This window comes from Pongo pygmaeus, chromosome 20, assembly GCF_028885625.2.
Source record: "Pongo pygmaeus isolate AG05252 chromosome 20, NHGRI_mPonPyg2-v2.0_pri, whole genome shotgun sequence".
Taxonomy (NCBI): Eukaryota; Metazoa; Chordata; class Mammalia; order Primates; family Hominidae; genus Pongo; species Pongo pygmaeus.
In genome coordinates, this window is record NC_072393.2 from 57,732,067 (window position 1) to 57,759,968 (window position 27,902).

At 44.4% G+C, this 27,902-nt stretch overlaps 2 protein-coding genes across 15 annotated transcripts; one reads left to right on the forward strand and one right to left on the reverse strand.

Moving 5' to 3' along the window:
• Positions 1-18,365, forward strand: ZNF175 (zinc finger protein 175). 3 transcript variants are annotated; one of them, XM_054463096.2, is made up of 5 exons: positions 1-147; positions 1,896-2,144; positions 10,018-10,144; positions 10,414-10,509; positions 15,241-18,365. In XM_054463096.2, the coding sequence occupies exons 2-5, from the start codon at positions 2,073-2,075 to the stop codon at positions 17,079-17,081; spliced, it is 2,136 nt and encodes a 711-aa protein (XP_054319071.1). In that variant the 5' UTR covers positions 1-147; positions 1,896-2,072; the 3' UTR covers positions 17,082-18,365. The 3 variants fall into 3 exon arrangements, with proteins under 3 accessions (XP_054319071.1, XP_054319072.1, XP_063514326.1); XM_054463097.2 differs by lacking the exon at positions 1-147 and having other exon boundaries at positions 2,126-2,144; positions 10,018-10,231; XM_063658256.1 differs by lacking the exons at positions 1-147; positions 1,896-2,144; positions 10,018-10,144 and having other exon boundaries at positions 10,681-18,365.
• On the reverse strand, positions 1,535-27,849 carry LOC129019798 (beta-1,4-galactosyltransferase 3-like). Of its 12 annotated transcripts, none has more exons than XM_063658261.1 (8): positions 26,405-26,861; positions 24,739-24,977; positions 23,201-23,295; positions 22,805-22,989; positions 21,992-22,147; positions 21,765-21,818; positions 21,430-21,685; positions 1,535-2,640 (listed from the first exon to the last, which is right to left on the reverse strand). In XM_063658261.1, exons 3-7 carry the CDS (start codon positions 23,231-23,233, stop codon positions 21,631-21,633), a joined length of 483 nt encoding a protein of 160 aa, XP_063514331.1. In that variant the 5' UTR covers positions 23,234-23,295; positions 24,739-24,977; positions 26,405-26,861; the 3' UTR covers positions 1,535-2,640; positions 21,430-21,630. The 12 variants fall into 12 exon arrangements, 9 of the variants coding, with proteins under 9 accessions (XP_063514331.1, XP_063514330.1, XP_054319077.1 ...); XM_063658260.1 differs by having other exon boundaries at positions 26,396-26,834; XM_054463102.2 differs by having other exon boundaries at positions 21,988-22,147; positions 26,396-26,834.
• Positions 27,850-27,902: the final 53 nt, after the last annotated feature.

Here is a 27,902-nt window from a genome sequence, read left to right on the forward strand (position 1 = left end):
GTAACCCAAACCGGAAGTGGCCTAGAGCTGCCATTTAGCTTCTGTTGTTAAGTAGGTCTAAGCATATGTCGCTTACTGGACGCTGAAGTGATTGGGAATATTAGCAGTGGGAGTTCTGTAGGGTCAGGAAGGGGCGGCCGGCTTTGGGTGAGTGATGAGGGGCTTGTTGAGGGTGGGGGTGCGTGATAAAGGGATTTCTCGGCTGAAGACGAGGCTGTGGGTGAGTGACGGGCTTGTTTTGGCTGAGCGATGGGGGGTTTCTGGGGTGGGTGATGGGTGCTGTAGGGTAAGTGGCGTTTGCTAATTTTAGTTGGATAATTAGCCGGTTAATTTTTCCTCTTTTCTTGCTTATTTTCTGCTTGTAGTAAGTATTTTTGTGACTTAAATTCCAAGTGTACTTTAATATCGGATTTTATATTGGTCCACGAAACTTGCTAACTTGAGGACAGTGAACGTGCGTCTTAAGAGCGCCTTTGCGGATGGTGCTGGAGGACGTTCAGGGAGGGGATTCACTGTCCGTGGGACTAGGGGAGTCAGTGATTGATTGGCAGCCAAGAGCTTCAGAGGTTGGAGGACCTCGAGGATCACACTGTAACACTCTCAGGGGACCAGTGATGGGCAACCTATAGGAATCAGTAGAGTGGGGTTGCCAGGGGTAGCCTATGGCAGCCAGTTGACTGGAGGCGTAGGGGGTCAATGATGGGGATTTGTGAGGGTGACTGCATTGCTTTCTAGGCAGTGAGTGTTGGGGTCCTTCAGGGATTGGTGGGTGGGTCAGTGTTGGCCTCTTCTTGGGTCCCTTGGACGTGGTAAGGATCAGTAATTGACAGTTGAGCAGATCGATGATGGTTTCCTATTGGGGCATTTCATTTGGACCCCTATGTTGGGGATTATTTGTCGTTTTATGGAAACCAGAAAATTGTGCTCGCTGGGAAACATTTCTTGGCTATCAGGGCAGTAATGATTTCAGAAGCCTGGGCCATGTCAGTGACTGGGAGGCATTTTGGAACTTTCTGGCAGCCCTGTAGTCCACTCATTGGGGATTTCTGAAAGTCAGTCCTGTCAGTGATTGCATTCAGGTGCGGTGGGGGCAACTTATTGTGGACAGGCAAGAAATGGTAACTGGAGGCCCTGATGCATGTCTGCAAATTTTCTGTGTCAAGGTGGGGATTGGGACAGTGATTTTAAGTTTTAGCACTAGTCAGAAGAGGCTGGTCTGTGTGGTGTATTATGGATGGGGACTGAAAAGTCCAGAAGCTCAGAATAGGTACACTAGACAGAGCCACCTCCCGGCCTGAGTTCTATGAAGGCAACAGGAAGAGGAAATGGTGTTTCTGAAGCTGGCCACATATGGGTACATGAGATAGTGGAGACAGTGTACAATTTAGAACAAGGCAGATGTGGGGCTGATTCCCTGTTTTTCCATTTACAGACTGAGTAACCTTCAGGCAAATTATGTAACAGCACACAGCCTCATTATCCTCATCCTCAAAATGGGTATAATAATGCCCATGATATTTAGCTGACAATTAAATTGACAACTTTCTTTTTTTTATTCATATTTATCACTTGCCAGGCAGGCACTGAGGACTTGACAAGCTTCATCTTGCTTAAGTTTCCCAACGCCTGTGATAAATACCTGCATTTTCATTTTGGAAACTACAACTAAAGTAATATTTTCATATTCTCACAGTGAAAAGGTGGCAAAGCTGCAATGAATTCACCATTTAGTCCAGACTCAGTCTTTATTGTTAACCCTGACTAATAACTAGAGTTGGGCTTTCTGAACTTTGTCTACTCCAGTGTCTGACACAGTGACTTCACCTCAGAGCCCTCAGGAAATACTTGTGGAGTGAATATTGAATGAGTGACCATGTACTCATTGCTTTTCCAAGGCTTCTGCAGAACCCCCGGGTCAGGCCACATCATTGAGGCTGCAGGATCTCTCTTCATAGCCCAGCACGACTCTCCGCAGTGTCCCTGGTTGGAGAATCCAAACACCTATCCAGCTTCTGGCTCCTGGGAAAAGTGGAGTCAGCAAGAGAGATCAAGAGTAGAAGCTCAGAGCAGAGATGCCTGCTGATGTGAATTTATCCCAGAAGCCTCAAGTCCTGGGTCCAGAGGAGCAGGATGGATCTTGCGAGGTAAGCAGGAGCAGCCCTGGGGACAGTTCTCCAGAACGTGAGGGCAGACACAGGATGCAGCAGGTCTGGGCTCCCTGCTCCTGAGTCAGTCTTGAGCCTCCTGTCAAGCGAGGACCACAGAGACTGATGTTTCCACATTCATAGGCTATCTGTCTTCTAGAGGAAACCATGAACTGGCTGATAAAAGAGGATAGTAGAGGGTTGGCCTTGGGTCAAGAAAGAAGAAACTGTAGTCCCTGGTCCGATCAGAAGCCCCAGTCATAGGATGGAAAAGCTGACTCTTTCCTGCTAAGCACTGGTTCTGCTCCTTCATCCACCACTGGGTCTTTGAAGAATTTCAAGTGGTCCCCCCCACCAAATTCCTTGCTTGGTCCATGGGGATTGGCCTGTTTTTCCTCTGTTCTCATAAGGTGCAGCAAAATCTCCTTCCTTTGTAGTTTAAATAGTCACAGGGAGGTAGAGTGAGAACAGGCTTTTAAGGACCATGTGGTTTTTCCTGTTTAAAAAGGTGAATAAAAAATGCTGGAAAATAGTGTTTCCAGATTGCCCACAGATAGAAATAGTCTGGATTTGGTAACAAGAAATCAGAATTCTTGGTATAGTCAAGATTTCCTGAAATCCTAAATTATTCTGTGTATCTCTTGATGCTTTATTTACAAGTCTTTAAATAGTATGTGACTATAATAGTAAACAGTGCACCATTGTTCTGTGATGGGTTTATACTCAAATTTACAGAGATGTTGTTTTTTTAAAAAGTATAATAAATATGTGTGTTATTATCCTGAACCAATATATTGTGAGAAGATTATATATTTCAGTAACCTGTTAAAATCATCTCAACCTGCTAGAAACATTTGATAATATAAAGTATTAAAAGAAGGGAACATTAACACAAAATAAATTGCATATATAAATCATTTTCAAAATTGTAAATACCCCAAATATTTAAAAGTCGTTCTTAAAAGAAAAATTGAAACATACAAGTTTAGGTGGGGTACGGTGGCTCATGCCTATAATCCCAGCACTTTGGGAGGCCGAGGCGGGCAGATCACTTGAGCCCAGGAGTTGGAGACCAGCCTGGGCAACATGGCGAGACTCTACAAAAATACAAAAATTAGCCAGGTGTGGTGGCATGCACCTGTAGTCCCAGCTACTCAGAACGTTGACGTGGGAGGATCACCTGAGCTTGGGGAGGTCAAGGTTGCAGTGAGCTGCAATCATGACACTACACTCCAGCCTGGGCAATAGAGTGAGATCCTGTCTCAAAACAAGTTTAAAACATGAAATTGTCTAAGTCTTTGTGACAGCAGTGCAGATGCACAAACGTTTCTCTCATTTGCATTGATGTTGGTCAACTTGCGTGTTCAGAACATCTTCAAGTTTAGTGTTTTAGGACACATGTTCAATATAAGCTTTTTTCCTTTTTTAACAATGAAATTTTTTTTCTGCTTGACCTGATTTCCAGTTTGTCATTTGAATCAATATTGCTGTCGCTAATTCAGATTTTCCATCAGTGTCTGAATTCATGTCAGAATATATCCCACTACCATTCACATTATCTTCTCTTTGTGGTGTGTATTTCCCTCTGCTCTGGACAGTACTATTTTTATTTTGTTATTTTTATCTTTTCTAATGTGATGGAAATAAAGATAGTATAGTGTTTTAATTTGCATTACTTTGTTTACAAACAGGATTTTTTTTCATAATTTTATTGGTCAATTACTTGTCTTTAGTGAGTTACTTTTTCTTACCTTTTGATTTATATTTTGGTTTGGTTTAGCCTCCGATTTTTAGCGAGTTCTTTTTTTTTTTTTGAGACGGAGTCTCACTCTGAAGCGCAGGCTGGAGTGCAGTGGCGCAGTCCCTGCTCACTGCAAGCTGCATGTCCCGGGTTAACGCCATTCTCCTGCCTTAGCCTCCTGAATAGCTGGGACTACATGCGCCCAACAGCACCGCTGGCTAATTTTTTTGTATTTTTAGTAGAGATGAGGTTTCACCGTGTTAGCCAAGATGGTCTTGATCTCCTGACCTCGTGATCTGCCCGCCTCAGCATCCCAAGAGAGTTCTTACATAGTAATAACCTAAGGTCCTTTTTGCATATGTTTGTAAATACTTTTTGTTACTCCTTTGAAAGTAGGTTTTAGTTTTATTTGAACATAGGAAAGAGGATCAGATGGTTTTGTGAAGCCTGTAGTCTTTTAAAAGGGCTGTCACTTGCTATATTTTTACCAAAGTTCCAGTTCCTCCCAGGCAATCACATTTTACATTTTTAGCTAATTATTTTGGCATTTACTTCCTAATCTTTTAGTGACATGCTTATATTGCTGCCTCTTGGATTGTTAATTAGCACATTAATTAATTAAGAAACATGTCATTAAAAGGTTTGCTTTTACCCGCTTCCTCATACTTTCACCCCCAACACCTGCTTTCCTTGCCCATGCTTCTCTAAGAACTGGTTCAGATTCTGATCAGGTCAATATTCCTTGTTTATGATTATGACTGTGTAAACTATATTCAGAGCTGCCTGTATAGACACCGTGATAACTCTTTGCCTGCATAACTTATGGTTTTTTCCTGGAGCGCACAATTTTATGGATTATTTACTTGCCTATATACATATTAATGTATTATACAATTTTCTCCAAGTGTGTACACACTGTCTTCATAAATTGAATTTGTTACTAGGTAATTGCAGGCCCTCGCTATTTCAGGGACAGTTTTTTTTTGTTTTTTTTTGTTTTTTTTTTTTTTTGAGACAGAATTTCGCTCTTGTCTCCCAGGCTGGAGTGCAATGGCGTGATCTTGGCTCACTGCAACCTCCGCCTCCCGGGTTCAAGCGATTCTCCTGCCTCACTCTCCCGAGTAGCTGGGATTACAGGCACTTGCCACCAAGCCTGGCTAAGTTTTATATTTTTAGTAGAAACAGGGTTTCACCATGTTGGGCAGGCTGGTCTCAAACTCCTGACTTCAGGTGATCCACCAGCCTCGGCCTCCCAAAGTGCTGGGATTACAGGCATGAGCCACCACACCTGGCCTTCAGGAACAGTTTTAATCCTCATAACTTTGCGAGGTACTGCTGCCATTATCCCCACTTTACAGACAAGAAGACTGAGGCACAGAATGAAATAAGTGGCTCAAGTTTACATAGTCAGCAAGCAGCCAGCCTGGGATTGAAGGCAGGCAGTTTGCTTGAAGGTTGGGGCTGTCAATGCCATCTCCTTGAGGAAACCTTTCCTATTGCTTTTTTGTCTTGATGTGATTGGACCTGGCTGTTCCCCTGGCACCTCGTGCTGTCTTCTGATGGTGGCTGTGTTCACCATCGCCTGGGAATTCTATTTTTCTCTGTCAAGTGTCCAGTTCCTTGTGTCTTGAATCCTTCGGCTTTCTCTTCCACGGTTTACCATTACTCTTATTTCGTGAAAGTGCATCCTCTAGGAGTTCTTGGAGACAGTACACGGCAGTAAATCCCGTGAGAACTTATCTGAACATGTGTGTTCAGATAATGGAGACTAACAGCTTAAAAATAGGAGAATCACTTGACCCACGAGGTCGAGACTGCAGTGAGCTATGATGGCACCACTGCACTCCATTCTGGGTGACGGAGTGACATCTTGTCTCAAAAAACAAAAACATAAAAAAAGACCTGAGAGGTTTACATATATGAGCATGACATGAAAGTGAAATGATAAGAAAATGAATGATATGAAAATGTCATGCCAAAAAGCAAAGATCATATATTTGCATATTTAATAGAAAGATGTCACGGAAAATGACTTGATTTACCCTCACACTAAGTTGATCTTTGCCTGGGTTCATAGGTTGGAAATCATTTTTTTCTTCCTAAAACACCCCATATACTACTTCCTCATCACACACATATAGTCTCTCTGCTCTCAAATCCTGAAACTCTTATTTTTAAGCTGTTAGTCTCCATTTAAAAGGGTTTTTCTGCTCTGTCATTTTCTATTTCTTTGGTTTTGGACCTTCTTTCTGGAAGAATTTCTCAATTTTATTTTCTAACCCTCCGATAATCATTACTGCCTTAAAAAATTTTTAAGAGCTTTTAGATATGAATACTCCTTTTAATGACATGATGTTTTTATTTAATGATTAAACTATCTTACCTAAGGATATTTGAGATATTTTAAAATGTAATTTTATGAATAGATAATACACAGCGTTTACAAATTAAAACATCATGAAAAGTAATTTTTTTACAAAATACTCCTTTCTCTCTCTCTTACTCTGTCGCCCAGGCTGGAGTGCAGTGGCGCGATCTCGGCTCACTGCAAGCCCCGCCTCCGGGGTTCATGCCATTCTCCTGCCTCAGCCTCCTGAGTAGCTGGGACTACAGGCGCCTGCCACCACACCAAGCTAAATTTTTGTAGTTTTAGTAGAGACAGAGTTTCACCGTGTTAGCCAGGATGGTCTCAATCTCCTGACCTCGTGATCCTCCCACCTTGGCCTCCCAAAGTGCTGGGATTACAGGCGTGAACCACCGCACCTGGCATACCCCTCTCTCTTTTGTCCCTGATTTGTCCAGGTTTCTTCCACATAGGTAATTATAGTTAGTCATCTGCCGTTACCTCCCAAACACTACCACTTCCTTCCAAAGTTAACTACTTTCGTCACTTTTAAGTTAATTACTTCATTTTAAAAAACGAGGCCGGATGCAGTGGCTTACGCCTGTAATCCCAGCACTTTGGGAGGCCGAGGCGGGCTGATCACGAGGTCAGGAGTTTGAGACCAGCCTGGCCAACATGGTGAAACCCCATCTCTACTAAAAAAATACAAAAAATTAGCCAGGCATGGTGGCGGGTGCCTGTAATTCCAGCTACTTGGGAGGCTGAGGCAGGAGAATTGCTTGAACCCGGGAGGCGGAGGTTGCAGTGATCCAAGATCATGCCATTGCACTCCAGCCTGGGCAACAAGAGTGAAACTCTGTCTCAAAAAAAAAAAGAGAAGCAAGCCCCAGAATGGGAAAAGATTCTTGTTACACATACAGCTGACAAAAGTTTCCTGTAAAATGTTGAGGACGGCTGGGCATGGTGGCTCATGCCTGTAACCCCAGCACATTGGGAGGCCAAGATGGGAGGATTGCTTGAGCCCAGGAGTTTGAGACCATCCTGAGCATCATAGGGAGACCCCATCTTTACAAAAAATAGAAAAATTAGCTACATGTGGTGGTGTGTGCCTGTGATCCCAGCTGCTCAGGAGGCTGACATGAGAGAATCACTTGAGCCCGGAGGTCGAGGCTGCAGTGAGCTGTGATTGCACCACTGCATTCTGTCTTGGATGACAGAGTGGCATTCTGTCTCAAAAAACAAAAACAAAAACAAAAGACCTGAGAGGTTTACAGGACAATGAGATACTCCTTCAGAAACACAGAAATGGCCATGTGCAGTGGCTCACACCTGTAATCCCAAAACTTTGGGAGGCCAAGGTGGGTGGATCGTGTGAGCTCATGAGTTTGAGACCAGCATGGGCAACATAGTGAAACCCCATCTCTACAAAAAATACAAAAATTAAGGCTGGGTGTGGTGACTTACACCTGTAATCTCAGAACTTTGGGAGGCAGAGATGGGCTGATCATTTGAGGCCAGGAGTTTGAGACCAGCCTGGCCAACATAATGAAACCCCGTGTCTACTAAAAATACAAAAATTAGCCAGGCGTGTTGGCAAGCACCTGTAATCCCAGCTACTCGGGAGGCTGAGGCAGGAGAATCGCTTGAACCCAGGAGTCAGAGGCTGCAGTGAGCCGAGAGTGTGCCAGTGCACTCCAGCCTTAATGAGAGTAGACTCCATCTCAAAAAAAAAAAAAAAAAATAGCTGGACATGGTAGTGCACGCCTGTGGTCCCAGCTACTTGGGAAGCTGAGGCAGGAGGATCGCTTGAGTCTGAGAGGCAGAGGTTGCAGTGAGCCGTGCTCGTGCCACTGCAATCCAGCTTGGGCAACAGAGTGAGATTCTATCTCCCAAAAAAAAAAATTCTTTTTTTGAGGAAAAGTGTTTTTAACCCAGTAGAAAACCGAAGAAGAGACTTGCTTGAGTAGGCTGGTAAACATGGGAAGATGCTTAGCTTCATTAGTCATCTGGGAAATGCCAGTGTAACCCCCATGCCTCCACCAAAATGCATACAGTTACCAACACTGATAATACCAAATGTAGGTGAGGATATGGAGCAACCAGAAGGATTTTGTGTGCTGCTGGTGAGCATATAAATTGGTACAGCCAATTTGGAAAAAGATTTCCAATGTTCTACTAAAGGCAAGCATGTTTTTCCCATGATCCAGAATTCCACCCCTGGGTATATGCCCAACATCTGTTCTGAACTGGTATTTAAATCTAGTGCTGTCCAGTATGCTGGCCACTCACCACATGTAGCTATTGAGCACCTGAATGTGGCTGGTTCACACTGAGATGTGCTTGAAGTATAAAATATATGCTGACTTCCGAAAACTTAGTATGAAAACAGAGTGTAAAGTATCTCATCTCGATGATTTTTAAAATATTGGTTACATATAGAAATGATAATGTTTTGAATATAATGGATTAAGTAAAAATATCATTAAATTGATTTTATCTGTCTTTTAAACATGGCTACTAGACAATTTTAAGTTATATGTGTGGCTCACATTCACGGTTCATGTTTTATTTCCATTGGATGGCTCTCCTCTAGAGGCTTGATCAGAGTCCACTTGGATTTCTTTGTTTTTGGAAATGATACTTAATAGTTTGCACACCACGTATTTTCCTACCTCTCTACTTTTATTTTTTTATTTTGCATCATATTAGGTGCACTTTAATATCTGGTTATCTCTCTCCTTGTGATAAAATTGATGATTGGTTTTAGATGTTGTCAGCCTACTCCTCCATTATAAAGACCCCATCAGTCTTTCATATGGTTTTAGCAGTCATTGGTAATCAGTAAAAGTGGTATTTTTGTTTTGTCCTTCAGGCTGCATTTATCATCTGCAGTACTTCTGGAATGAAGATCTTTCCATCATCAGTCCTTTCATTAACCTAATGTTGGTTCTTATAGGAAAGATCATCTTGTTGAAATATTATATGATCATATCTCTTCCCTGCACTTACAATCCTGAAATGGCAATCCATTCATTAAAATAAATAATCCATACCCATTATATATTCAGGCACCAGCCCACTTCTTTGGAGCTTGGATGGTAACCACCTTCCAAACATGACATAGTCGCCTCTTATCTTACACAGAGCTGTCTGCTTCTCCCTGAATTCAGTGTTTTCCCACCTCTCTAGTTTTATTCATGCTGTTTTCTGGAAAATGATTTCCTTCACACATCCTGCATCAAAGTTCTTACTTCCAGTGTAAGCTTCGCCAACTCTGAGTAGCATTACCTTCTACTCCTAGGTAGAATTTGCCTTTCCCTAATTTGCCCCTCCCCAACAGTGTCCTCTGCATATATTTCTACCATGTTCCCTTTTTAACCCTGTAGTTGAGCTTTTGTATTTACATGTCTTCCAAGTCTCTGAGTTGCTACAAGAGTAGAAGCTTATGTAATTCTGTGTTGAGCACCAGAACCCAGCTCAACTACAGCCTCACATGTAGTTGCTTCATCAACATCATGCTGGTTATTCCTAAATTAGCTAGAGGGAACCCATTTCTGGCCTCATTTTTGAAAAAAAAAAAAATGAATGAATGAATGTAGGTATACAGTGGATGGAGGATATTTCTCTTAATTTTTTTAAATCCCTAAAAATGTGAAATAGGTGTTTGGTTGGGAAGCCTCTGTGATGGATCATGGTGAAAATCATTAAAAGCATGTTGCTCCTATATGTGCCATCCCCACTCGCCAATGATGACCTAATTCACAGTGAGCTGGGGTACACTGTTACAGGCATCAGTGTCGTTTGAGGACGTGACCGTGGACTTCAGCAGAGAGGAGTGGCAGCAACTGGACCCTGCCCAGAGACGCCTGTACCAGGATGTGATGCTGGAGCTCTATAGCCACCTCTTCTCCGTGGGTGAGCACAACTGACCTGGGAATCTTGGCTGGATCCTGTTGAGGAGATTTCCTTCCTCCTCATTGCAGAACGCAGTGGGATATCAAAGTATGTCATGACTCTTTCCTTGGTTTGTCCTGGATTGTTTGTTTCTTTTGGGCAGCTTTTAGTATTATTTTGTGCCCAGTGGAAAATGTTGACTTTTCTAATGAGCCAGTGTAAAGCTTCATTGAATGGCCTCTAAAACTGAAGAAGCTACACCCAAATCCAGTATCCTTTCTAATTAACAGGGTATCACATTCCCAACCCAGACGTCATCTTCAGAATGCTAAAAGAAAAGGAGCCACGGGTGGAGGAGGCTGAACTCTCACATCAGAGGTGTCAAGGTGAGTAAGTTGTACCCAGGCAAATGTAGATACCTTTGCAGGGAACCATTACCCGTCTACCATACTTTTCTATTCCCTGCATTCCCCCAGTGATGGCCCGTAGATCGCCTCCTACTCCCAGTTTCTACATCAAACACTGTAAATGTTCTATAAATTCTGAATGTCCTATAGGGGCTGCCTTAAGAATTTTCCATTGGTGAATACTCAGGAATGGGATTGCCTGGTCCTGGAGATAAGTATATGTGACTAAATCAACCATATTGCTCTTCTGATGGGCTGATGGGCTGCACCAGTTCACACTCCCATGTGCAGTGCACAAGGATTTGCATTTGCACATATTGCTTGCTAACACTTGGCATTAACAAAATTGGTGAATTTATAGCCCTACTGATGGGTGAAAGGGCTGTTTCATTTTTTTTTGTTTTTGGTTTTGGTTTTTTTGAGACAGAGTCTCACTCTGTCACCTAGGCTGGGGTGCAGTGGCACGATCTTGGCTCACTGCAACCTCTGCCTCCTGGGTTCAAGTGATTATCCTGCTTCAGCCTCCCAAGTAGCTGGGACTACAGGCACCTACCACCATACTAGGCTAATTTTTTGTATTTTTAATAGAGACAGGGTTTCACCATGTTAGCCAGGATGGTCTCGATCTCCTGACCTTGTGATCTGCCCACCTCGGCCTCCCAAAGTGCTGGAATTATAGGCGTGAGCCACCACGCCTGGACTGTTTCATTGTTTAAGTGTTAATTTTTCTAATAACTGAATGGTGAGAGCCTCTCATCTGTTATCTGATTGGCTTTTTCATTTGTTTGTTGCATTTTCTTACCACTTATCTCTTTGTGTCCATGGAGTTTTCTGCCTTTTTTTTTCCTATTTTTTTGCCCCTAATTTTATTTTCTTTTCTTTGCTGGATCTGCTGTCTTCTTTTCCCCCCAGTTGTGGCACCTCTAGCTTGGGGCCCTGTTCTTCCATATGGGCATCTTTTCTTTTTTTTTTGAGACAGAGTTTCGCTCTTGTTGCCCAGGCTGGAGTGCAATGGTATGATCTTGGCTCACCGCAACCTCCGCCTCCCGGGTTTGAGCGATTCTCCTGCCTCAGCTTCCCAAGTAGCTGGGATTACAGGCATGCACCACCATGCCCGGCTAATTTTGTATTTCTAGTAGAGACGGGGTTTCTCCTTGTTGGTCAGGCTGATCTCAAACTCCCGACCTCAGGTGTTCCGCCTGCCTTGGCCTCCCAAAGTGCTGAGATTACAGGCGTGAGCCACCGTGCCCGGCTATGGGCATCTTTTCATACAGGAATTGACTTAAAGGACCCATCCATTCTGAACTCTTAGTCCTCATATTTTTATTCTAATGATTTATATATCAATACCTCTAGTCCCTGTGCTTAAACTGTGTTCTGCTACCTTACTTAGCTCCATGGAGGACAGTTCCCATGAGATAACTCACTTCCTTAATTTTGGGAGATCAGAAATTGGAATTATCATCACCCAAATAAGGAATTCTCACCTGATAAATTTTGTCAGATTTTTCTGTTTCTGGGCTCAGAAACACAGTCCTCTAATTTAATTTATTACTTTGGAATTCTTACCAGTTTTTCTTTTTTTAATTAAGAAAAAGGTGACCCTTTTTCTTAATCTCAGTGGTATTACAACAAACTAGATCCCCATTTTCTCATATTTAGACAATTTTGTTCCTAGTGAGATATGTTGATTTCAGTTTTTTGAGTTTAGTCAAGATACTGACAGATTTTATGACCCCAAACATGGCTATTTTGTTTCTTTTTTCCTCAGCAGATATGATAAAAACAGGCAGTTATTTCCTACTATGTAGGATTAACAAATTCTTTTCAGTGACATTGTCCTCATGGCCACATATTTCCAATCTAAAAATATACCTGAATAGTTTTCATCACTCATGCTCTGCTCCATTGTTTTTGTATGTTGTTTAATGTCTTACTCCATAGAATGATTCACTTTGCATACAGTCTGCTGATTACTTTGTACTTTCTTAATCTTCATTATATCAATGTTTAGCATGAGGAAACCATTGTATTTAAGATATAGGATTAGGATTTTTGTATTTAGGATACAGAAATTACTGATTTTCTGAAAATGGGCAGAAAAGAATATTTCACACTATTTTAAAAGGATGCTTTAAATATTTGCTGAGATAAATTCAAAAGAACAGAGATTGTATTTAGATGGAGAGGACAATGGCATTAAATGTTAAAAGTATTAGCCTTTGTGCATCAGTCATGTCTGTTTCATGGAAGGCTACTCAAAAAGTAAGTGTATCAACATGGGAAGCATGGATAGCAAATGCTTGTGAAGTTCAGAAAAAATGATGTCAGCCTAGAGGTGGAGTGACATTGGGAATTAATTTTAAGGGCACAGTACCTATAACTGGTTCAAGAAGCCGTTTTGAAGTGAAACAAAGAAGCAGATGAAGCAAGCTTAATGGCAATAGAGGACATGAGAGTGTGCTTGGATTTGAGAATAAATTGGACTTCTTTTTTGCAATCGGCATTGTTAGGCTGTGTTGCAGAGTTGTGGAAAAGCTTTTCAGTACAGTTCTGATAGTTTACATTGAACATTTTGGGCAGTAATTTAAGTGTTACCAGGTTCAGCAAGATTTTTATGACCTGAATAAAGTGAGAAGTTAAAAATGTTTCAAATCTCTGCCTGGGGACACAGTGGAAGATTGCCAGAATAAATGACCACTCATATATGGGGAAAATTGCTATTTAAGAGTGAAAAATGAAATAGAAAACAACTGTTTTAATAAGTGGGAAAAGGATGTGAATAGACATGTCTTCAAAGATGATATACAAGTGGCCAATAATAGGAAAAAATGCTCAACTTCACTAATTATGTGGGAAATGCAAATCAAAACCACTGGGTGATATCCCTTTACATCCATTAGAATGGCTATGATTAAAAAAACAGAATAACAAGTGTTGGCAAGGATATAGAGAAACTGGAATCCTTGCATATTACTAGTGGGAATGTAAAATGGTGTAGTCCTATGGAAAACAGGATGGTGATTTCTCAAAAATTAAACATAAAATTACCATATGATCCAGCAACTCCACTTCTGGGTAGATACCCACAAGAATTGAAAGCAAGGACCCAAACAGCTGTTTGTACACTCTTGTTCATAGCAGCACTATTCACAATATCCAAAAAGTGGAATTGTCCATTGACCAATGAATTGGTAAACAAAATGTGGTCTATACATACAATGAAATATTATTCAGCCTTAAAAAGGAAGAGGAATTATGAAACATGTTGCAGTGCGGATGAATCTTATCATGATGCTAAGTGAATAAGCCAGACACAAAAAATCCAAATGTATCATTCTACCTATATGAGGTGCTTTAAGTGGTCAATTCATAGAGACGGAATAAGATTGCGGCTGCCAGAGGATGAGGGACAGGGGGAAAAGGGAACTTGTTTCATGGATACAGCATTTCAGTTTTGCAAGATGTAGAAGTTTTGGAGATCCATTGCACAACAGGGTGAATACAGGTAGCACTACTGAACCGTACAATACAAAATGGGTAAGATGGTAAATTTAATATTATGCACTTTTGCTACGATAAGAAAAAGTTAACAATAAAGATTAAAAGTGTCCTTTTTTAAAAAAAAGAATGAAAGATGATTGAGTTTTTTTGACAGGACAAGAGTCTGGGATACAGTTTAAGTGACTGAAAGCGAAAAGAAACTACATGTGATGGTCATACTCAGTATTAAAATCTGGTAGAAAAAGTAATAGTAAAATTTAGTAACTATTATTTTTATTGAGAACCTGCTGTGTTTTGTGCACTATACTAGTAAAGTGCACAAGATGATGAGGGACTCTTATTCTTGGCAAAAAAAACAAAACAAAAAACTAAACTAAAAAAGGTATATTTGATAGCATAAAGCCAAAAGTTCTAACAAAGAACAATTAATTTCAATGGAACAAGGGTGAAACAAATTCTGGGGAACAGCTTGCTTGTCCAGTCTTTTAGAATATATTTCTGGGGATATGGGTATATTCCTAAGTTCAAGAAAAAAAAATTGTAGCTTCATGGAGAGTTGAGGCATAGTCATTCTTTCACTGGTTGGCCATGTCAAGATAGGTGAAGCTTTAATAGTTTTCAGAAGGATATACAGGGCTGATGGACTTGGCATTGTTTCTAACAAGTAAGATAAAGCAGGCAGATTGGTGAGGATTCATCTCTGAAAGTTAATGAAGACCTACACACTGAGCCCCCTCCTTCAAGCCTTGGCTGCCCACAGATGTTGCCCTGCAACACTCTTGTCTGTTTTATCCCCTACTCATCCTACTAGATCTGGGTGTCTAGACCACTTGCATAAGTGTCCTCAGGTTGTTGAAATCTAATCCCCACAGATTAGCAAAGTGATCTTGGCCAATTACATAACCATTATGTGCTTCCTTTTCTTTGTAAAACAGGAACACCCATCATCGCTACCTCCTGAGGTTATTATGCAGATTAAATGAGTATGTGTGCACCATGTAGGCCACTGCCTGGCACATGCTAAGTGCTATGTAGATAAGTGCTCATCATATAATAAGGGCTCTGTGTTTCTGCTCATTGTCAGCATCATTAGCACCATTATTACATGACTCAGCAGTTTCCTTGTGTTCAATGTCAATCAGCTTCATTCAGTTTCTCCTCTTTCCTGTTCATTGTGTCTATTTCATCTTCTCTTTCTCCTTTTAGAAGGGGAGTTTGGGCTTGAAATCCCACAAAAGGAGATTTCTAAGAAAGCTTCATTTCAAAAGGATATGGTAGGTGAGTTCACAAGAGATGGTTCATGGTGTTCCATTTTAGAAGAACTGAGGCTGGATGCTGACCACACAAAGAAAGATGAGCAAAATCAAATTCAACCCATGAGTCACAGTGCTTTCTTCAACAAGAAAACATTGAACACAGAAAGCAATTGTAAATATAAGGACCCTGGGAAAATGATTCACACGAGGCCCCACCTTGCTTCTTCACAGAAACAACCTCAGAAATGTTGCTTATTTACAAAAAGTTTGAAGCTGAACCTAGAAGTGAATGGTCAGAATGAAAGCAATGACACAGAACAGCTTGATGACATTGTTGGGTCTGGTCAGCTATTCAGCCATAGCTCTTCCGATGCCTGCAGCAAGAATATTCATACAGGAGAGACATTTTGCAAAGGTAATCAGTGTAGAAAAGTCTGTGGCCATAAACAGTCACTCATGCAACATCAAATTCATACTCAGCAGAAACCAGATGGATGTTCTGAATGTGGGGGGAACTTCACCCAGAAGTCACACCTCTTTGCCCAACAGAGAATTCATAGTGTAGGAAACCTCCATGAATACGGCAAATGTGGAAAAGCCTTCACGCCACAACTAAAACTCAGTGTATATCTGACAGATCATACAGGTGATATACCCTGTATATGCAAGGAATGTGGGAAGGTCTTTATTCAGAGATCAGAATTGGTTACGCACCAGAAAACACACACTAGAAAGAAGCCCTATAAATGCCATGACTGTGGAAAAGCCTTTTTCCAGATGTTATCTCTCTTCAGACATCAGAGAACTCACAGTAGAGAAAAACTCTATGAATGCAGTGAATGTGGCAAAGGCTTCTCCCAAAACTCAACCCTCATTATACATCAGAAAATTCATACTGGTGAGAGACAGTATGCATGCAGTGAATGTGGGAAAGCCTTTACCCAGAAGTCAACACTCAGCTTGCACCAGAGAATCCACTCAGGGCAGAAGTCCTATGTGTGTATCGAATGCGGGCAGGCCTTCATCCAGAAGGCACACCTGATTGTCCATCAAAGAAGCCACACAGGAGAAAAACCTTATCAGTGCCACAACTGTGGGAAGTCCTTCATTTCCAAGTCACAGCTTGATATACATCATCGAATTCATACAGGGGAGAAACCTTATGAATGCAGTGACTGTGGAAAAACCTTCACCCAAAAGTCACACCTGAATATACACCAGAAAATTCATACCGGAGAAAGACACCATGTATGCAGTGAATGTGGGAAAGCCTTCAACCAGAAGTCAATACTCAGCATGCATCAGAGAATTCACACCGGAGAGAAGCCTTACAAATGCAGTGAATGTGGGAAAGCCTTCACTTCTAAGTCTCAATTCAAAGAGCATCAGCGAATTCACACGGGTGAGAAACCCTATGTGTGCACTGAATGTGGGAAGGCCTTCAACGGCAGGTCAAATTTCCATAAACATCAAATAACTCACACTAGAGAGAGGCCTTTCGTCTGTTACAAATGTGGGAAGGCTTTTGTCCAGAAATCAGAGTTGATTACCCATCAAAGAACTCACATGGGAGAGAAACCCTATGAATGCCTTGACTGTGGGAAATCATTCAGTAAGAAACCACAACTCAAGGTGCATCAGCGAATTCACACGGGAGAAAGACCTTATGTGTGTTCTGAATGTGGAAAGGCCTTCAACAACAGGTCAAACTTCAATAAACACCAAACAACTCATACCAGAGACAAATCTTACAAATGCAGTTATTCTGTGAAAGGGTTTACCAAGCAATGAATTCCTAGTGCATCAGCATATTCCTAAATGAAATATACTCTGAGTTTCTTGAAGAAGAGAAAATCTTCTCAGAATCAGGTCTAATTATATGTTATTGAATTCATGCTTCAGAAAAACTCTAGGGATGCACTGCATGTGTGAACACATGACAAAAAAGTCATGCTTTATTTTAGTGAGGGCAATTACAGAGAAAAGAGTAAGCAGAAATGTCCTTCTTAGTACTGGCCTCATTAAGGATTATAAATTTTCTCCCCGGGAAGAAACTCTGACTAATGCATTGAGAAAAGCCTTTCTGTAAAGAATGGTACTAGACAGGTTGTTATCTGATTATTTATAGTAAAATGTGTGGGAAATTATATCAATGATAACCCTGTTTATTGTGGGATATCAATATTTCTAAAGTGCCAACACAGTCATGATAGGACAATATTTTATGTGTGTGTGCCTTATGTATATAAGCATATATATAATATATAAGCATATTATGATATATAGGTTGAGTATCCCCTCTCCAAAATGCCTGGGATCAGAAGCGTTTTGGATTTCAGATACTTACAGATTTTGGAATATTTGCATTATATTTATTGGTTGAGCATCCCTAATCTGAAAATCCAAGATTAAATGCTCCAATTAGCATTTCCTTTGAGCGTCATGTTAGAGTTCAAAAAGTTTCAGATTTGGGGTTTTCAGATTAGGAATACCCAACCTGTATGTACGTATATTTCTGTATCTACGTATGTATATATATGCATATGCAGACATATGTATATGGTCTGGTCAGCATATGTGTATGTATGCGTATGTATGTATGTATGCCCTCAGTGCAGTGGGGTTTGCTACAGAATTCACTGCATAGCAGGAGATGTAAGTAGATTAGTTATTTTTTAAGAGAATCTAATCTAATTGTTTTTATAAAAATTATTCCCTATTGAATATTTATATAATGAGGTTGTATCAACAATGATTAACTCCTTTATTATACATACACATGAATGTACATTTTTGGTAAATGCATAAATGAGATTCTATAATGTTTACTGATCTTTATATTACAGCTTTTCTCTTCTTTTAGGATTAGCTCAGCTTGCCCCTCCCTTTCCATCTCCACCATCTATAGTGAGCCTCTCCATAATCAGTGCCAACCATTAGTCTCGTTCATATTTTTACACAGGCCCCTAAACATACACACCAGGATTCAACAAACTGTGGCCATTGGCCAAATATGGCCTCCCAACTGTTTTTTTTAAATAAAGTTTTACTGGAACACAGCCATGTTCATTTGGACATGTATTGTCTGGGCTTCTTTCATGCTGCACTGGCAGAATTGAGTAGTTTTGGTGGAGATCAAATAGCCCCCAAGCTGGAAACTGAAAATATTTATTCTCTGGATCTTTACAGAAAATGTTTGCCAGCACATGATACACACACAAACACACACACATACACACATATTACTATGTTCATAATCATATACCTGTGTAAGGACTCTTTCATTGATTTATAAAACTCAGATCTCTTACGTGTGTGGATGGTATTTTTTTCATTCTACAATCCATGATGGATTGTACACACGTGTATTCTATGAGGTTGACCTGCCATAATTTATTTAGCCATTCCCACAGTTTTGATTACTTATTTCCTCCCCACACACATTTTTTGCTAAAAAACGGGGAGGGGACTGTTATCAATACTTCTGAGAAGCAGACCAGCATAATCGTTTAAGTGCACAGGCCCAGGAGCCAGGTTCCTGCATTTGATTCCTGGCTCCACTCTCTACCCTCTGCATCTGCTGAGCAAGTCATTTGGTCTCATCTATTCTGGTTTTCTCATCTACAAAAGGGAGATGATGATAGTACCCTACCCCCATGCATTTGGTGTGAGAAGTGTGTGTGTGTTAAACCCTTGGAACTGCATGGACAGACCAAGTGCTGATGAGTTTTAGCGGGCCTCATATCCCTGAGCCTGCCTGGTTCCCTTGTGCTGGGTGTGGGACTGTGGTGGGAGATTTCAGTCAGCTGGAAGTCTTTTCCAGAAGGGTGTTAGAGATGGGCACCCATGGCTTTAGTCTCCATACCCCTTCAAGGTTGATAGGGGCCCACACAGCTGGTCAGGAACCAGCACAGGCCTGAGGCTCTGTCTAAAACAAGGTGACTTCACATGCAGGAGCCTGTGCTGGGCCCTGGAGAGCAAATCTGTTCTGTCTCACTGGCCTCTCCCTGTCCAGGGGTGTAGAATCAGTAACCATGTCTCACCTCCTGAGAAAGGTGGAAGAGTCTCACCTGGGGAGTCCAGGCACAAGGGCTGGCCGGCCGTAGACATAACTGTGTGGGGTGGAAAGGGCGCAGAGGGCTCTCCATGGTGGTGAAGGGTAAATAGTGTGCACCTGGGTCCTGGGAGTGGCACCCTATTCAGTTTCAGGGAGGAAGGTGGCAGGGCCCTAGGAAAGGTGTGTTAAAAACTTGAGCCCACAGTGTAGATACACTGGTTCCAAAGACCCCTCAGGGTGTGCCTCCCTTCTCAGATCTGGGCTTTCCCTGTTCCTAAGCATCACCTGGGGGGATCACTCTGGGGGCCTCATCTCCAGCTACATGTTCACTCCTCACGTGGCCCTCCCTAACTGTCCCCGTCAGGGCAAGCCCTTCCTCCCCATTTCCAAAAAGCTGTTCGTTTCCTGGCCATCCCACACCTCTGACCTCATGCCTCTTCCAGGGCCTGTTGTCTTTAACACCTTTGTTTCCTCCCTACCCCCCAACCCCCTCTGTCTAGAGGGCTCACCTCCCTCCCAGCCTCTGTCTCATATTACTTTTTCTTTCCTCTCAGTACCAAGCATTGGGACAAGCCAGTCTGTACTCAATGCCTGTGGGATAATAGACAGAGGAATCTGGAGTTTGGTTGGGTGATTAGCTTTGGAATTGATGGGTCCCAGGGAGCTGTCTAAAGTTTTCAGTCACATGAGGGCATGCTCACAGATTTGTGAAAAGATCTGTTGGCTCAGAGAACTAAGAGATGAATAAATGTTAGTCTAATGGCCTCATCGTGAGATGAGGGGTCAAGAGTTTTGAGTTTCCAGAGGGAGAAGCTACTATTCTAGGCAGCTTGTATGAACTAACTCGTTTATTCCTCACAGCCATTGTAGGAAATAATCTACCCTCATAAACCCCATTTTAGAGATGAGGAAACTGAGGCTTAGAGAATTTGATGTAAACTCAAGACCGAAAATCTAGTAATGAGAAAAGCCTGGATTTGAACCAAGCTATCTGATGCCAGTGTTTTAACTCTTAACCATTGTACTACTTTACCTCCCTATGACCTTTTTTTTTTTTTTTTTTTTTTTGTGAGATGGAGTCTTGCTCTGTTGCCCAGGCTCTGGAGTGCAGTGGCGCAATCTCGGCTCACTGCAAGCTCCATCTCCCGGGTTCACGCCATTCTCCTGCCTCAGCCTCCCGAGTAGTTGGGACTACAGGCACCCACCACCACGCCCGGCTAATTTTTTGTATTTTTAATAGAGACAGGGTTTCACCATGTTAGCCAGGATGATCTTGATCTCCTGACCTTGTGATCCGCCCCCCTCAGCCTCCCAAAGTGCCCATGACCTTTTTATTGTTGGGCAGTGAAAGCCATGGTGAAATGAAGAATGTCCTACTGTCATGTGATGTGATCAGAAAACATACTGCCCGGAGTCCCCTGCCCCCACCCCCAAAACCAGTACTTGATCCATCCTTTGACTGTTGTGGGGATTAGCACAAAGGTTGGGCACAGTAGCAGTTAGGCTCATGGGCTCTGGAGCCAGCCTACCTGGATGCTACACATCCCAGCTCTGCCCCTCGCTAGTTTGGTGGCAAGCAACTTAACCTCTCTGCCTTAATTTCTCCAGCGGCACAATGGGAATAATAATAGATCTCACCTTGTGGCTCCTTTGCATATTACATGCGTTAATTATGTAAAGTCAAGCATTAGAATGGTGGCTGTCCACCGTGAGTACAACACAAATGCTCGTTCTTAACGATTCAACAAACATGGAATTTCATTAAATCTGAAATAAAGGTATTTTGAGAAACTGAATTCTGTTATCAAGTGTGAAGTCCTGATCCAGACTCACCTCGTGCACACTATTTACCACAAAGGTGGACTCCCTACTTTAAATGCATTCACTTAAAGAGACCTTTGCCTGTACTAATTAGTGTTTGTTAAGAAGGACCTTCTGGACATAGTTGAAAGAAGAGAGAAAAGAAGCAGGGGTGGTGGGGAGGAGGAGAAGGAGAAGGGAGGAAGGGAGGGAAGGGAAAGAAGATGGATGGATGGAAGGAAGGAACTAGGGATGGCAAAAAGGAGATAAAATAAACTCTACCTTAATAAGAAACAAGGTGGGGTGAGTGGGAGGGCTTCCCTGTGACCTTGCCCTCAGGGGCTCTGTTCTGGCTTCCAGATAAGATACCCCTCAGCTTGGCACTGGGTCTCCTGAGGCTTGGAAGTTATGTCCACAGTGAGGTTGGTGTAGAGGGGCAACCGCTCTTTGGAGAGCAGCCTGTAGCCCAGAGAGTTGATGCCATCATTGGAGGATCGAGGGATCGGAGGATTGGCGGATCTGGGACAGAAGGCGAGGCCTAGAGGATGGGGAGGGGCAGTCATGTGAGCCTCAGGGAGGACCCAGAACCAACCACCCCACTTCCAACACTGATTCACCTCCAAGGCCTCTGCTTGTGGCCAGGGTCTTCCCCCTCCAGCATATGGTAGCGTCTAAAAAGCAGGTGGGGCCGGGAGAGGAGCATCCCGCTTAGTTTCACCCTTCCAGAGACACAGGAAGGCATGGAGGCCAAACACCTGTCTCTGACAGGGTCCCCATGCCACAGCCCAGCCCTCCAGTCCAGGGTAGCCCATGTCCCCCTCAGCCCAGGGTGGCCCATACCTGCCTCATCATGTCAGGACCTGCAGCTCCTGCCCCCCACCTGGCAGTGATGTCATCCTCATCATCCCAACCCCAGTACATGTTGGAGAAGCCATTTATCTTCAGGTAGTGCGTGGGGTGCACGGCAAACACCCCTCCAAGGTGGCCTGGGTGGGGCAGCCTAGAGGCAGAAAGTCGGGGAGGCAGAAAGTCGGAAGCACAACTTTCCTTGTAGGGGAGGGCCCCGGCCCTTTCCTGGCCAGGATCTACAAGGTCTGTTTCTAGATTGGCCCTTTTCCACTTACCCTGTGATGTCCTCTCCCCTGACCCCTGTGATAGTCCCATCTTGAGCCTGGGATGTCCCCTTTTCTGACCCCAGGGTAACCCTTCCACTGACCCTTGGGATGGCCCTCACCCGACTCTTAGGTATCCCCTCTTCTAAGTCATCTGGCTGGCCCATCTTGTGACTGTGTTGATGGCCCCTTCTCCCCAGAACCCTAGGATAGCTCCTTTCTCACCCCTAGTCAGACCTCTCCTATGTTCCTGTCCTCTGACCTCCATAACAACCTCTCAGCTCACCACTTTATTAAGCACATCTTCTGACTTTTCTATCAATAACCACCCCCACCCCCACTTGACACCCATGTCTCAGAGGAAGGTTCACCATCTGTAAGGGTTTCCCCACATCCCATCACCCATTCCCTCCCTACCTCAGCCACAGGGACCAAGGGATGGACCCTTGACTTCAACCTTACTGCACAGATAGGCAGGGTGAGATGCAGGGAAAGGCAAGGCCTGGCCAGCAGTCCCCCACAGGAGGTTCCCTCCCTCCACCTACTTGTAGTTGAACTTGTTAATGGCCACAGACACATGGGCAGGGATGAAGTCACAGGTGTAGAGGTTGCAGTCATCTGGGAGCAGGTTTACATCGTGGAAGAAGACACAGTCCCAGTCCTCCTCCTGTATAGCCTCCCAGAACCCCACGTTGCATAGCCTGCCCTGGTTGAAGGCAGTGTTGTTTACCTGGGGTGGACACAGATGCTCAGAGCTGTCCCCACCATCAGGCAGCAGTGTTCCCCCACCTACCAGGCCAGTCCTTTTTCGCCTTCTCAAGTGCCATTCCCCCACCTTGAATGTCTTCTCTTTCCCACTGTGTAGTTAGAAAACCCAGACTTGTCAAGGACGATGCAATGCAAAGGTTACTCCCCTGAGAAACTTCTCTTGTATTTCCCACCTCCATCCAAGTCAAAGTCAGTAATTTCAGCATCTCAGCTTCCCTCCTCTGGCCATCTCCAATGTTCTCGAGGATTATCACCTTTGAGGGGCCATCTAAGAGAGGCAGAGGTTAGGGGTGATAAGGGACCAGCTTTGTCTCTGTTTCTGCTCCTACTAGATAAAGACTGGGTCAGAAGCCCAGGAATCAACATTGGGCTTAATCTCCTCCTCCTCCCCTTCCTCAATCATCATCTTCATCATCATCATCACCATCATCACTATCATCATTATAATCAGCATTACCATCATCACCATTACTGCCTTCATCATCTTCAACACTATCAACATAACCACCTCACCTCTGCCATCATCATCATCAGCACCATCACCATTATTTTACTCATCATCACCACCTTCCTTACCATCACTATCATCACCACCACCATCACCATTATTTTACTCATCATCACCACCTTCGTTACCATCACTATCATCATCACCAACATCATCACCACCACTACCACCTTCAGTATCACCATCAACATCACCACCATCATCACCACATCAGCAGGAGCAGCAGCAGCAGCACCATCATTTATCAGAATCATCATCATCACCATTCATAATCACCATAATTGCAATCACTTATTGAGCACCTACTATGTACTAGGCATTGGCCTAACTGCCTTACATTGGTTAATATAAGGCATTACATTAGGTATGAATCTTCCCCATAATGTAACAGTGGAGGTGCTATTATCATCTCTATCGTGAATGAAAACTGTGGCACAGAGCATAAGCTCCCCAAATTCATACAGTTATACTGAATAATAGCATGCTGAATGAGTGAATGAATGATTCCACACTCAGACAACACAGCTAGTAGTAGGCAAGGCCAGGATTTAAACAATCCCGTAACTGACCCCAAACCCAGTGCTTTAATTTGCCCCTTAGGTTTACCGTGCAATCTGGTCAGCACTGGTCTCAAGGAACCTCACACTCAGCAGGACTGAGCCTTTGCCTCAGACAGCCTTTTAAGCTGATCCCAGACTTGGCAAGTCTAGATCAAACCTATAGCCCTTGGCTCCAACATCCTCCGATTCAAGTTCTTCTTGACTCACAAACTCAGCCTCCCAGATACTCTCTAACTCAGACCACTATCACCTTAGAGAGTGCCAACTTCAGGCCAAGTGTGGTGGTGCACGCCTGTAATCCCAACACTTTGGGAGGCTGAGGCAGGCAGATCATGAGGTCAGGAGTTCAAGACCAGCCTGGCCACTATGGTGAAATCCTATCTACTAAAAATAGAAAAATTAGCCAGGCGTGGTGGTGTGCGCCTGTAGCCCCAGCTACTCGGGAGGCTGAGGCAAAAAAATCGCTTGAACCCGGGAAGTGGAGGTTGCAGTGAGCTGAGATTGCAGTGAGCTGAGACACTGCACTGCAGCCTGGGCGACAGAGCTAGACTCCATCTCAAAAAAAAAAAAAGTGCCAACTTCAGCCCTGCCATGCCGGGACCCTTCTGCCCTCTTACCTCTGCCCCTCCCATTTCTGCCTCACCTGGTTCACCACCTAGATGATGACGTAGTGCAGTTGTTGGCACTGCAGGAAGGGGTGCAGGTGGAAGAGCAGGTACTTCAGGTGCTGGTTTTGCCCATAGTAGGGCACCACTACCGCTGTGTGGTGCTGTGCCCAGCAGTCAGGTGGCTGGTATTGACCTCCCAGCTTCACCAGTGGGTTCTTCTCTACCACCTTCTCCATTGTCAGGTTCTCTGGGATGATCACCTTCAAGAGGCCATCTGAAGGGGCAGAGACCTAGAGTGGTCAGGGACCTCCTACCCCACAACTCAGTTGTACTGGGTTGAATATTGTCCCCCCAAAATTCATGTCTACATTAGAATGTGGCCTTATGTTCAGAAATAGGATCTTTGCAGATGTAATTTGTTAAGATGCAGTCATACTGGATTAGAGTGGGCCCTAAATTCAGTGACTGGTGTCCTTACAAGAAGGCCATGAGAAGACCCCCAGAGAGAAGATGACCATGGAGGTAGAGATTAGAGTAATATGCCTACAAACCAAAAGATGACAAGGATTGCCAGCAACAACTAGAAGCCAGGACGGAGGTATAGGTTCCTCCCTCAGAGCCTCCAGAAGGAACCAACCCTTGCCAACACCTTGATTTGGGGATTCTGGCCTTCAGAAATGTGACAGAATCTCTGTTGTTTGAAGCCACCCAGGTTGTGATAAGTTGTTTATGGCTGCCCTAGGAAACTACTAATAACATGCCAGTGCAGAGGGCTCTGGACTGCCCACGTAGACTCAGGAATGCCCAGCCCTCCTGGCTTTCCCTCTACCTCTCAATGCCTCGTTCTCTCATTCTTACCTCATCTCCCCCCTGATTAAATATGATCCTCTGGGCCTCGTTCTGGTTCCCATGTTTCTCACTCTTCTCTCAGCAAGTTCATCACCTCCTGTTGCTTTCCTTCCTAGGGACTCCAGTGGTCCTGAATCTGCCTTTTGAGCGCCAACCCCAAACTGCCTCCCAGCTGTCTCCTCCTGGATGGTTCGCAGGCTGTCCACTCTCACTGCATCTCAGACCACCTTCCTTCTTGGAAGGCAGTATCTCTCAATTCCCTCTTCCACTGAGGACCCCCATCCATGCTTATTCCCTTCATGCCCAATTGGATTTATTCTAAACACGGCCATAACGATATCTCTTATCCAGCATGCCCTTCTGAGACTGTGTGGAAACTGCACGGGGCACAGCGTCTGGCACAAGCTAACGGCTTAATTGCTGTTGTTTCCCCATGTCCTGGCTTGCAGCACTTGTAACCTCTGGGCTTCCGCAGCCCTTAACATCTGATACCTTCACATTAAGATTTATCATCCTTATCTCTGGACCAGGCTGAATACACCTGTGTCCCGGTGCATCTGGCCAGCCGGTGAAAGGGCCTAGCACACAGATTAACAAATGAATGAGTTCCAATTACCAAAGTTCAATCCTTGAGGTGGGCAGAAGACGCCCGAGGCGTGTCTCCCATCACCCTTCACTCTCAATCCTCCTTATCAAGGGCCTCACGGGAAAAGAGATAAGATCTCAGAATATACAAGAGGGAGCAGTTTCGGGAAGGGGGACATTGGAAGGAAGTGGAGGGCTTGGATCTGGGGAGCAAGCGGGGAGAGTGCTCCGTTCCTTGGTTTTGGGATCTTGCCTTACGGTTCTCACATGCGCTCCATCCTGGCTTCCACCTGGCAAGGTGTTTGTGTCAGAAAGACGATTGTGCGTAACTGTTCACCGCGTCCACGTCCCGAGAGTTGCGCACGCATGGAGATCTGCAAAACGCTCCCTTTCAGCTCCGCGCATGCACAGAGACCCCACCCCGCAAGTCCTTGCCCCTCGGCCTGGGCAGGCGTCCACTCCCATGGCTGCAGGGCGCGCGGAAGAGCCCACTCTGCATCCCCGAGAGGCGGCCCAATCCTAGGAATGTGCTTAGCGCAGGTGCTATCTTCCCTTTTCACATTCCCAATCCCTTTCTCCGCCCCCTCAAACTCTTGCCATACTCCCACAACAGCAGAAAATGTGAAAAAAAAGTCCATCCCGTCTGTGCACTGACAGCGGTGCACAGCAGCTAGCAGAGAACTCTAGCACGGCGATTGTGCTCGCGCAGGCGCAGACGGGAAGCGGGCCGGACCGGCCTAGTGCACTCTGGGAGGCGTGCGCACTGCAGCGCTGCCGCGAGGATCTCTGGGGGACTGTAGGCCCAGTTTGTCCGAGAGCCGCAAGTGTCTCAGGGCGAAGCAACGCAGGGGCACCTGGGAGTCGTAGGCGGATGGGCCCAAAGCCTTCCGGGAGTCGTAGTCCTTCCGTCCGCTCCCCGTTTCCTTGGAGGTTGGTCCTTCCAGCTCCAGTTCTGCCCAGGTGAGCGCCCATCCCGCGGCCGGCCGGTCCTGGCCCTTTGTCGCGATGACGTGGAGGAGTTGAGGGTCTCTGTATTTCTCTCCCCCGCGTTCTGGTAGGCGTCCCTGGAAAGATGGCACCCTTTTCCGTGATCTCTCAATCCCTCTCTCCGTGTAGGAGTGCCTTAAGCAGCTGTTGTACCTGCTGACCCGCTTTGGATTCTGCGGCCCAGCCTGACACCTTCTCGCTCTCGCCCTTCAACTTGGGTGCAGTGCGAGCGCACCCTCCTCTGTCCTGGTTACAACACAGAGTGGTCAGGGCTGGCCCAGGGGGTGCTCAGGAGGCTGTGGGAACCCAGAGGAGGTGCTGGACCCAGCCCAGGGTTCAGGAAAGACCTTACAGAGCAAAGGACCTCAAATCTACCACATCCAAACGAAATCCCAGATTCTCTGTCCTAAACCTGCTCCTCTCACAATCTTTCCGCCTCCTCCCCACTAACTGTCCATCCAAGTGCTCAAGCCAAAACCTTGGAATGGTCGCCAGTGTTCTGTTTCTCTCATCCGCTTCCCTCCACCAACTAAGTCTTGTGTGAATCTCATCGTCTCTATCGCCAGAAGAGGCCCAGAATCTAACCACTTCTCTCCACTTCCACCGCCTCCATTCTGCTCCGAGCTACCGTTACTCCTCACCCGCATCACTGCAGGAGCCTCCTCACTGTTCTGTTTCTTCCCTTGCCACACTCCACCCTCTATTCAGGCACAGTGCCAGGAAGCCTGTGGAAATATAAATCAGATCCTGTCACCAGTCACTACCCTGCCCCCCAGCT

What these genes read in the sequence shown, in the direction of transcription:
- ZNF175 (XM_054463096.2), top strand. Translation starts at nt 2,073, where the DNA reads ATGCCTGCTGATGTGAATTTATCCCAGAAGCCTCAAGTCCTGGGTCCA. An exon ending in TAGCCACCTCTTCTCCGTGG is followed by an intron (nt 10,145 to 10,413) that starts GTGAGCACAACT and finishes TCTAATTAACAG; the next exon opens with GGTATCACATTCCCAACCCA. An exon ending in CTCACATCAGAGGTGTCAAG is followed by an intron (nt 10,510 to 15,240) that starts GTGAGTAAGTTG and finishes TTCTCCTTTTAG; the next exon opens with AAGGGGAGTTTGGGCTTGAA.
- LOC129019798 (XM_063658259.1), bottom strand. Translation starts at nt 23,233, where the DNA reads ATGCTGAAATTACTGACTTTGACTTGGATGGAG. An exon ending in TGACTTTGACTTGGATGGAG is followed by an intron (nt 22,990 to 23,200) that starts GTGGGAAATACA and finishes TGTCCACCCCAG; the next exon opens with GTAAACAACACTGCCTTCAA. An exon ending in ATTAACAAGTTCAACTACAA is followed by an intron (nt 22,148 to 22,804) that starts GTAGGTGGAGGG and finishes TTCTGCCTCTAG; the next exon opens with GCTGCCCCACCCAGGCCACC.